This window comes from Notechis scutatus, chromosome 8 (genome assembly GCF_049901735.1).
Source record: "Notechis scutatus isolate UNSWTSFEM ecotype Mainland chromosome 8, rNotScu1.2, whole genome shotgun sequence".
NCBI classification, from domain to species: domain Eukaryota; kingdom Metazoa; phylum Chordata; class Lepidosauria; order Squamata; family Elapidae; genus Notechis; species Notechis scutatus.
The window spans coordinates 26142727-26158048 of NC_142016.1; the positions used below are offsets into that span (position 1 = coordinate 26142727).

Here is a 15322-nt window from a genome sequence, read left to right on the forward strand (position 1 = left end):
CAAACCAAGAGAAAATGCACCTCTGCTCTGTCGTTTATAAGCAAAAGAATGGAACTGTTGTGGTTTCTAAAGTAAATACTCCACGTATGCTCCAAATGGAAAATTCTACGCTGTTTTGACACTAGGTAAGCAGCTAACAACCACATGTCAGCGTAGAGGAAACGCAAAGATAAAAATAGAGCTCAGGCTAGCAAAAACTAGGTTATTATGGTTAAAATGGAGACGTGTCACAGGTGAGGGGGCTTTTAGGAGGAAGCAGGTGCCATTACAAGGTAGATGTCTTTCATAGGATGCTACTGTGCCAAGGGGGGGAGGGAGCAGACTTGTGTAAAGGGATAAAAAGATTTGCAAATACGTGAATAAATCCATTCCTGCTTCCACGTTATTGCCTCGAGTAGTTCCATCTGCGAACTCGGACTGTTTCTAACAGCGCTGAATTTAAGCCTAGACCACCTTGGCTGCTGAACTTAAACCTGGACCATCTTGGCTTGCTCAAATCGTGGTGGGGTTGGGTGGGATGGCAAGGCGTGAACCAGGCTGAAATACCTCCAGCTGTTCCCCAGTAGGGTAGGCAGAGGACTCCAAAGCACCCCCTGGTGGCCACCCATCCTCCACCTGGGCAAACTTGCCGGCCGGTCGCACGGTGCAAGAACGGAGCTGGCCGCTAGCCAGAGGACATCTTAGGTTTGGCCACCTTCCTTATTACTGCAGAGGTAGCACGGCAGGCAATTTGCCCTCCTGGAGAGGCATTTTACAACCTCCTGATGAAAAAATGTTATTGGGTCATTCCGACCTCAGAACAGTTCTAAAATTGCTAGATTTGCATGCAAAGCTGATGATTTTCTACCGCTGCACCATAAGAGAGCGTTTTAACGTACTGCACCTCTGTATGGTTTGCCAATTGCACCGGGGCAGATAGGATGGCGCTCCAGAGGGTTAACATCATTGCCCCTCAGAGGATCATGGGTTGCCCTCTCCCCTCTTTGGAAGAGCTTTCTAGTTCCTGCTGCCTTAAGAAGGTTCAAACCATCCTCAAAGATCCATCTCATCCTTGGCACCCCTTTGTTTGAACTATCACCATCTGGCAGACGGTACAGGACAATAATAAAAACAAGCACAAATAGGCTGAAAAACAGCTTCTATTCCGGGGCAGTAACTCTATTGAATTCTATTGTATAGTGCAATATTAATGCAATATCAGGGGTTTTCAATTCAATGTATAGAATGTGAAGGATGTGTATTTGTGTTTATTTTCATGGTCATGATGTGCACTGAAGATGGTGTTTGATTTCGTTGTGCGAGGTGCGATGACAATAAAGGAAACGAAACGAAACAAAGATGGAACACACCTGTCTGGTGTGTGGCACACAATATGATATGGTGGTGAACAATATAACAGTAGCAGGTTCCTCCTAGCGTGGCAGACTGAGGCATCTGCTATCCAGGGAGAAGGTTAATTTGATGTCATAATTTCGAATACGTTTTATTTATTGGCTCTGGGAAAAGACCCGGGTCTTGCCAGGAGAAAGTCAGATAGCTTGAAAGGTGTCTGCATGACACACCTTACCATGGTTAACTGATCAGGGTTTGTCCCATCTAATTTCCTTTTGTTTTTTTAAAAATAACGTTTCTTCTCTTATTTTCATCTTTTAGAATATTGTTTTCTCAGATTGTAAGCCGCAGGACTGGGTCGTATGACGGGGAGATGGACGGCGAATAAATTTAATATTTTTATTGAAATAAATTTAATATTTGTATTGAACTTATGGAGCTAAGAAACCAGTTGGGTCTGTGTACCAATACGAGTCCCAGGATAATGGTGCAAGATCCAATCTGGGACAAATAATAACCGGATTTTGTTTTTCCTCGAAGATGTTTCGCTTCACATCCAAGTTCCTCAACTCCCAGAATCCCCCAGCCAGCCTGCCTCATGCCGGTTGAGGAATTCTGGGAACTGAAGTCCACACATCCTCAAACATGCCATGGGGAGAATTCTGAGAGCAGAAGCCCACACAACTTAAAATTCCCTGAAGTTTTGTTCGTTTGTTTCCTTTATTAAATTTAATTTAGGTTGAGAAACTCTGCATTGGAGCAATGAACATGGAGAGGGAGAGGAAACCTGGTTTGTTTTTCCCCCTTTAGGGTTCAGCAAGGGGAAAGAGGCACACACAGAGTGTCAGACTGCCAAATTGTACAAAAAGGGTTCACAAATTTTGGTAAAGGGCAACCTCGGTGCCCCCTTTTGCCCAGCAGTTCTTGGTCCGTCTCATACAACGCACTGAAACAGAACGTAATTAATTGGATTTGTTCGATTAACCGAGGTGAACACGGGCTGCATGGTCCCCCCAGAAACAGGCCAGGATTTAAATGAGCAACACCTCTCTTGTCAGTGTTGGATGGATGGTTTATTTCAAGACGTCACTTTACTGGCAGTTGAATCGCTCAAACCCACTTAAGACAGGTGCCTGTACAGCCACGCACGTACACACACACTCACACACTCTCGTGCACACACAGAGACATGGTCCCCTCTTTTGCAGGTGCAGCACAACACATTGACAGGGAGGGCCAGATGCGGAGGGGGCAGCAGACCAGCCACAGGGAGAGCGGAGAGCGGTGGGGCATCAAATGGTTAAGAGTGGGGGAGGGTGGGAAGAGAAAATCCCACCCCCCTTATGACCAAAGAGGCAAGCTGGCCCTGACTTGCCAGCTCTCCCTCTTCCACATGCACCCCACTTTCCAGGCAGGGAGGGGGGAGTAACTGAAGAGACACCCCCTTCCCCAAACGCTTGCTCCCTGCCAGCCTTCCGCTCTGGGTTATGGGGCGAGCAAGTCTTTGATTCGGGGCGCTGGAGAGGAAGAGGACTGGGGCTGGCAGGAAGCGGCAGGGTCAGGTGAGGAAGAGGACCCCAAGGAGGCGGCGGGCGAAGCCCACCTAAAAAAAAAAAAGATCATTCCAACGACTGCAGCATCAGGAGTTGCTTCAGCACCTTCGTCTGGCTGGTTTCCCGGATTTCCCCGGCGAGGAACATCTCGTCCACCACCGTGTAGACCTGCAAAGGAGCAGAGGGGGCTTGCTGAAACGGGGAGGGGGCAAAGGGTCCTACTCGAGAAAGCCCACCGAGGATTGGCTGCCGGCCTCAGAGCAGCCAACCGGAGCAGGAGTGGGATTCAAAGTTTGCAACAACCAGCTCGGTGGGCATGGCCATGCGACTGGTTGGGTGTGGCTTTTGGAGGGGCAGCACCCCCCATTTTTGGGGGGGCCTTCTGGGCCTCAGGGAAGCCTCCTGGGTGAAGCAGTGAGACAGCGAGGAGAATCCCGGCACAGCTGATCGTCGGGAGGGGGAAAAAAAAGAAGAAATACCTTAAGGAGTGACTGGGCGGGAAAGAACGCAGTCAGCGATGTCGGGCATGCGCACAATGTCGTGCATGCATGATGAGGACTGACTGGGCGGGGAAAGGAGGGGATGGGGGGGGGAGGAGAAGGGCGGGGCCAGACAAGGGCACGATTTGCCAAGTTCTCCAAACTGTGCAGAATCGTAACAACCGGTTCTATAGAACCGGTCCGAACCGTAGAATCCCACCCCTGACCAGGAGTCCATCCCACTCTGTCCAGCGGAGTGGTCTTGAATCACGAGATGAACGACAAATACATTTGACCTATAACAGGTCTATTAATTCCATGCTAAGGGAGACAGTTGTTGCCCCGTTTTACAACCTGGCTTGCCGTTGTTAAGTGAATCACTGCAGGGGTTAAGTTAGTGACACGGCTGTTAAGTGAATCTGGCCTCCTCATTGACTTTGCTTGTTAAAAGGTCGCAAAGGGGGGGTCATGTGACCCTAGGACACGCCATCATCATCAATATAAGTCAGTTCTCAAAACAACTGGGTGAGCTCTGGTTGGCTGGAAATGGACTGGTCATCGGGGGGATGAGCTGGGGGCAAACCTACACCTTATTTTTGTACCCGTCGAGCACGGGTAGATTTCAGAGCTGACTTGACTTTACTGCAACCGACACCCTTAGTGAAAGAACCCTTTGATTTAACCAAAGGGGAGTCGAGGGTTTCTCTTTCCCAAAGGATCGGATTGGGGCAGGTCTGACACAAACGGTTGCCTTAAAAACGAGTTAAGTAATGAACTCCCACCTTGTAGAAGTTGAAGACCAGGTCAAGCTCGCAGACGTTGTGAAAATACTCGTTCAACACCTGAGGGGAGATAGAAAGAGGGAGGTTGAACGGGGCACCTCAACCCTGCGCAAGAGACAGGGAGGAATGGGAGGCCACCCCTGTGGCCAAGATCACCATGTTGGATACGCTGTTGGCAGGCAGAGCACATGCTGCTCCTGCGAGAGGCATCAGGTACACATTCAGCCCTTTTCATTGGCTAGCCTTTTGTGCGATGATCAAAGGAAAAGAGAAGATGGGGAGGAGAAAGAGGTTTGGGTCACAAGCAATGGGAAAACCTCGGCAGAGTCTCAGCGTCAGAAGAGGAGCAATAGCCCTTAGACTTATAGACCGCTTTCCAGTGCTTTCCAGCCCTCTCTAAGAGGTTTACTGAGTTGCCTCAACAATCTGGGTCCTCATTTGATCGACCTTGGAAGGATGGAAGGCTGAGTCAACCTTGGATCGAACTTTCTGGCTGTGGGCAGAGTCAGCCTGAAATACTACACTCTAACCACTGTGCCACCACAGCTTCCTTCCTTTTCATTTTCTTTCCTTCCTTCCTTCCTTCCTTCCTTCCTTCCCTTCCTTCAGAAGCAATAGCCCTTAGACTTATATACCACTTTATAGTGCCTTTACAGCCCTCTCTAAGCAGTTTAGAGAGTCGGCATCTTGTCCTCAACAATCTGGCTCCCCATTTTACCGACCTCGGAAGGATGGAAGGCTGAGTCAACCTGGAGCTGGTCAGGATTGAACTGCTGGCAATTAGCAGAATTAGCCTGCAATACTGCATTCTAACAGGAAGGAAGGAAGGAAGGAAGGGAGGGGAGGGAGGGAGGGAGGGAGGGAGGGAGGGAGGGAGGGAGGGAGGAAGGAGGAAGGAAGGAAGGAAGGAAGGAAGGAAGGAAGGAAGGAAGGAAGGAAGGAAGGATTGATTTACAGAGTCAGCCTCTTGCCCCCCAATAATCTGGGTCCTCGTTTTACTGACCTTGGAAGGACAGAAGGCTGAGTCAACCTGGAGCTGGTCAGGATCGAACTGCTGGCTATTGGCAGAATTAGCCTGAAGTACAGCATTCTAACCCCTGTGCCACCACAGTTCTTCTAGCAACGAGGAGCGAGAAGCTGCCACATTATTACTATTATTAGACTACATGACCTGTGCCCCGTCAGGTCGTCATTTCAGAGATACAGGCAGTCCTCGCCCTATGACAATTGAGCCCAACATTTCTGTCGCTAAGCGAGACAGCTGTCAAGTGAGTTTTGTCCCCTTTTACAACCTTTCCTCAGTGTCATTGTAACTCTGAATGGTCACTAAACTGTTGTAAGTCAAAGACCGCCTGGGTTATTCTTGTATCCCCTTACACCAGGAAGGGTAGAATTTCAGACACAGCTTCGAAGCCAGGACAGATGTTCACGGGGCTGCGAGGGGGGGGGGAAACAGGCCTGCTTTGCAGCTGGACAGGCCCACACTCACCTCCACAAAGTTGTGAATGGCCTCAAGGTAAGCTAAATTGTTGTCGTTCACGTCCACGCAGATACAGAAGTAGAGCCCCGCGTAACGTCGGTAGATGATCTTGAAGTTTCGGAACTGGAGAGAGGGAACCAAACCACCATCAGGGGAGGGGAAAACAAACATTGGGGCCTGTTAGGAGTTTAGTTTACTTTACTTTTATTGTCACTGTACCTCGTACAACGAAATCAAACACCATCTTCTGTATACATTATGACTATGAAAATAAACACAAACACACCACATTCTATGCAATTGAATGGAAAACCCCTGATATTGCATTAATATTGCACTACTCAGTGGAATTCAATAGAGTTACTTGCCCTGGGATAGAAGCTGTTTTTCAGCCTGTTTGTCCTTGTTTTTATTATTGTCCTGTACCGTCTGCCAGATGTTAATACTTCAAAAAAAACGGAGCCCAGGATGAGATGGATCTTTGAGGATGTTTTGAACTTTCTTAAGGCAGCGGGAGCTCTAAAGCTCTTCCAAAGAGGGGAGAGGGCAACCCAGGATCCTCTGAGGGGCAATGACGTTCACCCTCTGGAGTGCCATCCTATCTGCCACGGTGCAATTGGCAAACCATACAGAGGTGCACTAAGTTAAGATACTCTCTATGGTGCAGCGGTAGAAGCTGGACAATGCTGGTCAAGGATAAAGGCTGGCCTTATCTGTTGGGTCCACCATCAGGCCATGACCCTCTTGAGCACAAAAAAACCCATCTTTATGCAACCAGCCCTTTAGTCGAATGGCTCAGGTGCAAACACGGGTGTCAACAGCCTTACATCCTTCTGTCTGCCGGCTTTTATTGAGCATATATTTCATATTTCAGTGAAAAAGGAGCACAGGGGGAAAATTCAACACATAGGACATTGAAATCCTAACAGGAAGATTATAAATGTGTGCCTAGGTTGTAAATATATATATATATATTTACTTCCTTTATCGCAGCCGTGAAACCAGCTAAATAAACCTCCATTCTAGGCACTGTTTTGACATTCGGTCACTATGTGTTGGGGAGTTGGATTGTCGGCCCCACCGTCACAATTCGGGGATGGTCTTTTGCCAGGGGGAAGGACATGGTATCTACAAGTATCTGCTGGCTTGAGAAGGATGGGTGAGGTCTTCTGAAGCAGGGGTCTCCAACCCCGGCAACTTTTAAGACTTATGGACTTCGACATCCCAAATTCCTCAGCCGGCTATGTCAGCTAGGTGACTTTGGCTGGGTGAGTTCTAGTTCCATCTTAAGCATGAAAGCCAGCTTGGTGATTTTGGGGCTGGTTATGCTCTCTCTCTCTCTCTCTCTCTCAGCCCAACCCACCTCACAGGATCGTTGTTGTGGGGAAAACAGGCGGAGGAAGAATTATTATGTATATTCACTGCCTTGAGTTATTTGGAAAAACAATAAAGGCAGGATTAAAAAACAACAACTCATAAGTAAATAAGGCCAGAGAGGTGCTACCTCCACAAAATTAGTGTGCTTGGCATCTCGGACAGTGACCACTGCGTGCACTTCTTCAATCAGCTTTTGCTTCTCGTCATCGTCAAACTGCATGTACCACTTGGCCAGACGGGTTTTGCCGGCCCGGTTCTGAATCAGGATAAAGCGGATCTGCAAAAGAGGACCAACCCACAGGTTGCTTATGTCCAGAATCCAAACATCATTCAGCTGCAAGCAATGAGAAGCTCCCACTTGCAGCACACAACTCCTGTGGGTGCCAGGAACCTGTAGCTAAACTCGGGGGTGTCTTTTTTTTTTTTCTCCAGTGGGACCGGTCTATCAGGGCAACCTGGTCTACCCAGGTTGAGTGCAGAGTGCAGAGAAGAGTAACAAAGAGGATTAGGGGACTGGAGGCTAAAACATATGAAGAACGGTTGCAGGAACTGGGCACGGCTAGTTTAATGAAGAGAAGGACTAGGGGAGACAGGATAGCAATGTTCCAATATCTCAGGGGCTGCCCCAAAGAAGAGGGGAGTCAAGCTATTCTCCAAAGCCCCCGAGGGCAGGACAAGAAGCAAAGGATGGAAACTAATCAAGGGAAGAAGCAACCTAGAACTAAGGAGGAATTTCCTGACAGTTAGAGCAATTATTCAGTGGAACTGCTTGCCCCCAGAAGCTGTAAATGCTCCAACACTGGAAGTTTTTAAGAAGATGTTGGATCACCATTTTGTCTGAAGTGGTGCAGGGTTTCCTGCCTAGGCAGGGGGTTGGACTAGAAGACCTCCAAGGTCCCTTCCAACTCTGTTACTCTATTCTATTCTGCCCAATGATGGGACAGAGCATTCTGCTTCCATTTTTACCTTTCAGACCCGATCCAGGAGCCTTCGCAGGCAGTTGCTTTTGTGACGAACTATTTTTGTGTTAAATTTATGTTTTTACTGACAATGAAATAAAGGGAGACTAGCTTAAATCTATTTCAAGCTATTTAGCTCTCATCAGCTAGCCATACTCTTTAGATGACAGCTAAATAGTTTGAAATAGATCTATGCTAGACTGTTGAGTTGTAATTGCAGGATTGTTCCAATCTCGGATGGCAAACCTCAGATAAAGAATGTTTCCAAGCAAATACAACTCAGGCAAACAAAGTCACTAATCTAAAGGAGGATTAGAGAGAGGAAGTAAACATATGTTAGACTTTAACTAGAGATAATTAATTGTGTTAGTTACTATGCTAAACAGTAACGAAAGTTAAGCAGTAACCAAAGTTAACCAATGTTGGAGGATAACTAAAAATGTGTATAAATGCAAGACTAGACTCCAATAAAGATCATCATGATTCAGTTGTTCATGATCAAACAACTCAACTGCCTCGTCATTACAACACTAGACTCCCTTTATTTCGTTGTAGTAAAAACATAAATTTAACACTAACATCAGGAGCCTACTCCAAAACAGTTTGTTTCCTCTTTGGTCTCCATTTAGCAGATCTAATTACTGTCTGCTTCCTTTTGGCATCTTTTGCTACATGAATTGTACACTGGAGAATGGGGCATTTTTTTTCCCAAAGGTTTGCAAAAACCTTGCTAGCCTGACCCTATTTTTGCTTAGCTCCACTTTCCAACTGTGAAGCTAAGATAGGGAAGTGACCCACCCTAAACAAGAAAGCCAGCCCAGCACAAAGAGCGAAAAGGCAAACAGTTTGTGATCTCTTACAATACCATGAAAGAAATGGGTTTTTTTTTTTGATTCCAGGAATAATATATGCAGTTTTATGACCTGGTTAATCAGGAAACATCCGCATTGCAAGAGAGTAGAACAGCAACGGCCTGTATGCCAAATGAAAAAAAAAAATCTATGCTGACATAGTTTAATTATCCAAAAGATTTTCGATTGTGTGGAAATGGACAAAGTTTAATTAGAATTAAAAGAGAAGGAAGACTCAGATTATTATACAGTTTGGGAAAATTGGTATCATTGGGTAAATAATAGAAACAAGCAATTAAATAAATAAGCAATGTATAATTTAGAAAGATAAAGGTATATAAGAACAGTTAGGAGTATAAAATACGCACTGGAATAACGATTGAAATGTAAGCACTGTCAAAATGGATTGTAATATATACAACACTTTCATTTTAAAAATTTGTACTGCATTTTGTATTTTAATGTTTTAAATTTTCAATAAAGGTTTAATTTAAAAACAAATAGATTTTTTTTGTAAGATCACGGGAATTTTCCCAATGTAGGTAGTCCTCGACTTACAACGGATTCATTTAGCGACTGTTTAAAGTTACAGCGGCCCTGAAGAAAAATGACTTGTGAACGATTTTCACACTTACAACTACATTTAATCTTAGGCAAAAGGCCGAGAAGCAGCTTTTCACCTTTGCAACTGTCGCAGCATCCCCCACAGTCCCATGATTGGCGACTGACCCGTATTTACGACGGCTGCAGCATCCCGGGGTCACACGATCCCCTTTTGCGACCTTCTGACAAGCAAAACTCCAACAGGGAAGCCAGAAGATTCCCTAAACAAACTGACTTTAAAACGAACTGCAGCGGTTAACTTAACAACGGTGGCGAGAAAAGTCATAAAACGGGGCCAGACTCGCTGAATCACCACCGTCTTGCTTAACCACAGAAATTTGGCCTGAACTGCGGTCATAAGTCGAGGACTTCCTGTAGGTTGGATTTCAGTGCTTCACCTTTTTTTTTTTATTATTATGCTGGTCGGGGATGAGAGGAGCCGGGGGTGGGTGTGGGGGGCAACATCCCTAGCAAAACACCGTTAGCCTACCTTACAGGGCTGTTGTACAGATCCAAGACAGGAGGGAGTTTTTGTTTGGGTTTTTTTTGCCCCTGGCCCCCTTCTGAGCCTCATTTACCCCGGGGATCCCCCCCACCCCAGAGTCTCTGCTGGTTGACCGATTTTGCGATAAATGGGAATAAAGTTTAATATTTTGGCTGCTGGAAAGTTGGTGGGGGGGAGAGCAGAGAAGGGGGGGATTGGGGCAGCTACGGTTGTGGGGGCCCTAGGAATATGGGCATGGCTTGGGGCGTCTTATGGCCACGCTGAGACCCCCCCTACTGACCCCCCGACCAAAATAATGGCATTATTAGGGTTGATCAAGACCCCCCCAAGTCCCCCCACCCAACCTGGCAACCCCATTGCTACAGTGACCCCCTCCCCCCACTCCTTTAAAGGGACCCCCGCCCCTCCTTACCATGATGGCTCCCGAGACCCCCTCCTGCTGCTGCCCGCAGAGCGCCCGGGAAGCGGCGTTAGCCCCCCGACTCTGTTCTCTGCCTTCCTACGGGATAGGGGACAGGGCGGCTGCCAAGCGCTGAGCCCGTCGGGAGTTGTAGTCTAAAGGAGGGAAGGTGGCAACTCCCGTCAGGCTTTTCGCCAGCAAGGAGCCTATAGGGTTGTTTTCCTCGGCCGGGCGGGCCACGCGACGGCTGCGCTGCATGCCGGGAGCTGTAATTTCTTTGGTTTGGGGTTGGGGGGAAGGGTGCCGCTTGACTCCGGCAGGGGGCGCTCGAGTTCCGCGATGTTCGGGCGAAGCCGGGCACTCGTGTGGCAGAAGGAAGCTGAGCAAGGGATGCCCCAGGCGCTGCCCGGGCTGGACTTTAGCCCCAGGCTCAGGCAGGCCTTGTAGGCCCAAGGTTTCTGAGCCCTAACGCATGAGGGTGCTGTGGTCTAGACTCCAGAGAATAGGAGACAGGCTGCCCTGATGGACTTGAGAACTTCATCAACTTTTAACATCCCATAAGAACAAAATAATAATAATCTCAAATAACGGAGGAGAGGGCAGTTGGTGAGCATCTCCTGCCACAAAGGGTGTTTCTTTGTCAGCCCCAAGAAGGAACATTTGCTTCACCAGGGCTTCAATGTATCCAAAAGTGCTGTTGTTTCCATTTGAGTGTACACAGTCCTGGTATTGTGTACTAGTCCTTCGCTTACAACTGCTTATTTAGTGACCAAAGTTACAACGGCACTGAAAAAAAGTGACTTGTGACCATTTTCACACTTGCCATCGGTGAAGCATCCTCATGATCACGTAATAAAGAAACGGACCTTTGGCAATTACACGTTGCAGAGTCCTGAGGTCATCTAATCCCTTGTTGCGACCTGACAAGCAAAATCAGAGGGGAAGCTGGGTTCACTTAACAGTGTGACTAACTTAAAAACTACAGGGATTCACTTAACAACTGTAGGAAGTTAGCACCCGCCCCTCTCCTAGAAAATTGAAATAGCCTAGAAAATATTAAAAAGGCAGAATATTTCCTCTAAAAAGGGTACAAAGTCAGAAGCAGAAACTCACCCCCACCTTTGTTAATGGGTGGGTCATTAAAGCCTGGGCCAGAATACTTTACATAACAAGGAACTCCAGGTAAAGGTATAGCAATTGCCAAAAGCCCTTAAGGGCATAAATCATCCAGCAAGGCTAGACCAAGCCTGGAACTCAGGACAGCGTACAGAGTTGGCCCTGGGAGTCTGACAACCAACGAGGTACATTTCTTACACAGAAACAGGAAACACTAAGGTTATAAAACCCAGGCACTCTCAGCACCTTTTTTTCTTGATCTCTTCTCACCTTGAAGCATATGATCACCCTTTCTGGAGCTCCAGGCCATGTGGTCCTGTCCACCATTAAACCTTCCAAGCAGCCTCCATGTTTCCAGTGTCTTTTACCCCACTTGGAACTGAACCCAGAAGGATATTTCTTTCAACACAACGATAGCAAATAAAGTAGTAAAATGGGGCAAAACAACCGTCTTGCTTAGCAATAGAAATTTTGGTCTCCATTGTGGCCATAAGTTGAGGATTACCTGTAGCTGCTTACAGGCACCATCCAACAATCCCCTCCTTCCCTTAATTCAAGGGGATGTTTGTAAAATATCAGGAACAACCTATATAAATCTGCTGTCAGGATTCTGGCAGTTACTCCAATTAACTCATGAGCCTCGAGCCACAAAACTTGAAAAGATTTATTAGAAGTTAACATGCCAGCATGACCTGAGTGTAGCCGACTCTGAGATACGTAATTCACTGTTCCCCTTGACCCAGGTTTCTCTCTCACCCCTCTGAGTGTATCGTAATTCATATTCTCCAAAGGGACACGTCCATAGCCAAGAGTCATCAATCATGCTCTCCAATTAGATTTTTGCACAGCAGAAGCTTCAGTCATCTAATCAGTCTTTGAAGAAAATATGAATGGAATGTACTTTCGATTCCACGCTGCTGCCTGCTCTCTGAAACTCCCCCCCACTTCCTCCTGTTGGCAACCATAAAACGTGCATACAAAATGTTTTATGAGTTGACATCTGCATTATTTTGCCTTGTAATTAATATTTTAATCACAAGTAGTCCTCAGCTTATGTCTATAATGGAACCTGCCCATCATGGTTGTTAAGTCATCACATTTCTCACATCTACAACGCTGACCCAATTTTACTATTTTTCCCCAGCAGTCGTTAAAACAAATCAATGAGCCAATTTTGCTGTAAACTGGAAATGAGTGCTGGTTTCCTGCAAGGCCATTGGAGAACACGGTTGTGTGAACACGGGACGCTGCAAATGGCTGTAAACATAGGCCAGTTGCTGACACTTAAGCAAACGGTCATAAATCGAGCACTGCCTGAATTAAGCATTCTGAAAAACGTGGAGAGCAGATTCCTGAAAGTTTGTGGTTACAGCCTTAAATAGTCAGCTAGGTGGATGGGAGTGGGCATCACAAGTTCAAAAGCCACTTTGCCAAGATTGTGATTCTTGGCATCACTTGGGCAATTCTGGGAGATTTCCGACCCTGTTCTAAAATGGATTTGGAAGAGACCACACTTCATGGCAGAACACAAAGTCCTCATCACCAGCCATTAAAAAGACCAAGGAAGGACGTACAGTGGTCTTTTCCAATGTGCTGCTGTTCGGGTGTGTTATATCCCATTCCAAAGCTGAAGTCCATCTCTTTTGGAGGGCAGCAAGAAAGGGGGAGCCAGGAGAGGCAGAAAGAGAGACTGGGGTGCCAGCCACAACCTTGTGCCATCTGGAATGTCCTCCCTGAAATGCTCACAGTGACAACCGTATTTGTTTTGTTTATTTATTTTAAAGATTTCTGGGCAAAGCTCAGGTTTGTGACAAGGCAGGTTTCCAACCCAGCTGTCTGCAAGCCGGAATAAGAAATATTGATTTAAATCCTGAAAGGTCACCTCCAAAACTATGGAGTTTGGCTGAAAAGTAGTCGATCTTTTTGGTTGCTTTTCTCCTGCTGTGGAAAACGTGTCTGTAGGTCTTCCTCTCGCTCCCTCATCCCCCACCCACTTTTTCCCCCAAATACAAGCAGTCCTTAATCTCACAAAGGTGCCCAAACAGCAAGATCCAGTCTGGGTTAGTCATTGGGACAAGACAAGAGGTTTACTTTTCTGAGCTTTCGGACTGGTGCTGGAGCCCAGCCTTCCTATTTCTGCATGACGGGTTCCCTGTTCAGTCCGACTTCATTTTGCAAAGGTTTTTAATTAACATGAAACATGAAGCGGGTTCACTACAGAGCAAAGCAGCACTTTCCTCCATTATCTTAATTCATAAAAAAAACGCCTCTGGGCCTCATTGAAGCTTAGAGAAATTTATTGGGGGTGGGGAAATGGTGTCGGTGAGGGTGCAGCCCAGCTTTCCATCTAGGAGGGTGTCTATTTGCCCAGAAGTTGTGCCAAATAGTGGCACCAAATGGAAGATGACTATGAGGCCGTTGACGCCATCTGAGTTTGGCTGTTTTCTTGCAGACATTTCATGATCCAACTAGGTAACATCATCAGTGCTCCGAGAGAGGGATTGCTCTGTTTAATTACCAAGAAAAAAACATCACCCTACCCACACTTATGGGTGGGTGGTCTCCAAACTTGTCTACTTTTAAGACTTGTGGACTTCAACTCCCAGAATTCCCCAGCCAGCTATGCCTGCTTTTCTCTCTCTCTTCATCTCCTAAAGTGGAGAGAGATTGCAGAGGAAGGGATCGCAAGAGAGTAAGCTAAGCTATACCGGCTGGAGAATTCTGGGAGTTGAAGTCCACACGTCTTAAAGTGGCCAAGTTTGGGGACCCCTGCACTAATATATAAACAGAGCAACCCCTCTCCCTTCTAACACTGATGATGTTCCCTAGTTGGGTCATGAAACGTCTGCAAGAAAACCGCCCAGCTCGGAGACCACCAGGGACCCCTCAGTCCTTGCCCTTCCCCAGCATCGGAGCCTCCTCCCGAGCCGGGGCTCCGCTCAGGGGTCCCAAGGCAGAGACCACCCAAGGCACCCACCGGGTGGAAAGCAGCCCCGGGTGGGAGGGAGGACCGGTCAACCCCGAACGGCCGGGCGGAGGAAGAGCGCCGGGGCCGGCGAGGCGCTCCCGGAACAAAAGCCCGGCGGCGGCGAGGAGGGTCTGGGGGCGCTGCGGCGAGACCCCCCTTTTTTTTCCCGGGGAGGCGCCCGGAAGAACCCAACCAGACCCTCCACGGGGGTCGCGCGGTGCCTCGGCGCGGGGAGGGTGTCCCACCTCCCGCGGACCACCCCTTCCCTAGGATAGAACGATCCGACGCGGGAGCGGCGCGCGTCCCCGCGAGGCCACGGACGGGCAGCGCGCGCAACGTCATTTCCCTCCCTCCCTTCAGCGCGCGCGCCCGTGCGCGCGCCCTCTCCCTCCCTGCATAGCTGCCCCGCCCCCGGGCGCGGACCGTGAGAGGCGGGGCTATGCCGACGCAGGCGCGTTTCTCCACCCTCCCGGCGCTGCGTTCCCGGGGCGCGCCCGCGTCCACTTCTGCTGCTTTGGCCCGTAGCGTCGGCCCCGCCCCTTCTCGGCCCCCGCCCCCTTCCCTGCTCGCTCGCTCTCAGGCTCTGCCGGCGGCGCGAGCCGCGGCTCCTGCGCAAAGGCTCGGCCTGCTTGGGCGCGCGTGCGCGCTAAGCATCTTGGCGCGCGCGCGCGCGTTTAGCCCCCTCCCCTCGCTCGAGACGCACGCGGCCCCGCGCCCTGTCGCTTCTCCCTCAGTCGATGCTTTCGCCGCTGCCGCCGCCGCCGCCGCCGCTGCCTCCCCTCAGCGTGAGGCGAGGGCGCCTCCTCGGCCTCCCCGCCGCCTCTCCCCGCCGGCCTCCCCGCCGCCCGGCCTCCCCTTCCTCCCTCGCGGCGGCCGGGTGAAGGAAGGCAGGAAGGGCGGGCGGGCGAGCGAGCCAG

At 48.7% G+C, this 15322-nt stretch overlaps 1 protein-coding gene across 1 annotated transcript; it reads right to left on the minus strand.

The window, feature by feature from the left end:
• Positions 1-2383: 2383 nt before the first annotated feature.
• Positions 2384-10572, minus strand: AP2S1 (adaptor related protein complex 2 subunit sigma 1). Its single transcript, XM_087971279.1, has 5 exons — positions 10334-10572; positions 7131-7280; positions 5636-5749; positions 4147-4206; positions 2384-3053 (listed from the first exon to the last, which is right to left on the minus strand). The coding sequence occupies exons 1-5, from the start codon at positions 10334-10336 to the stop codon at positions 2952-2954; spliced, it is 429 nt and encodes a 142-aa protein (XP_087827405.1). The 5' UTR covers positions 10337-10572; the 3' UTR covers positions 2384-2951.
• Between the last annotated feature and the right edge of the window lie 4750 nt (positions 10573-15322).

Bases quoted from the DNA above. Each gene is read 5' to 3' on its own strand.
- AP2S1 (XM_087971279.1), bottom strand. The intron at 5,750-7,130 runs GTAGCACCTCTC...CCCTCTCTCCAG, and splicing joins AGCACACTAATTTTGTGGAG to TTCCGAAACTTCAAGATCAT. The intron at 4,207-5,635 runs GTGAGTGTGGGC...ATCTCCCCTCAG, and splicing joins CCATTCACAACTTTGTGGAG to GTGTTGAACGAGTATTTTCA.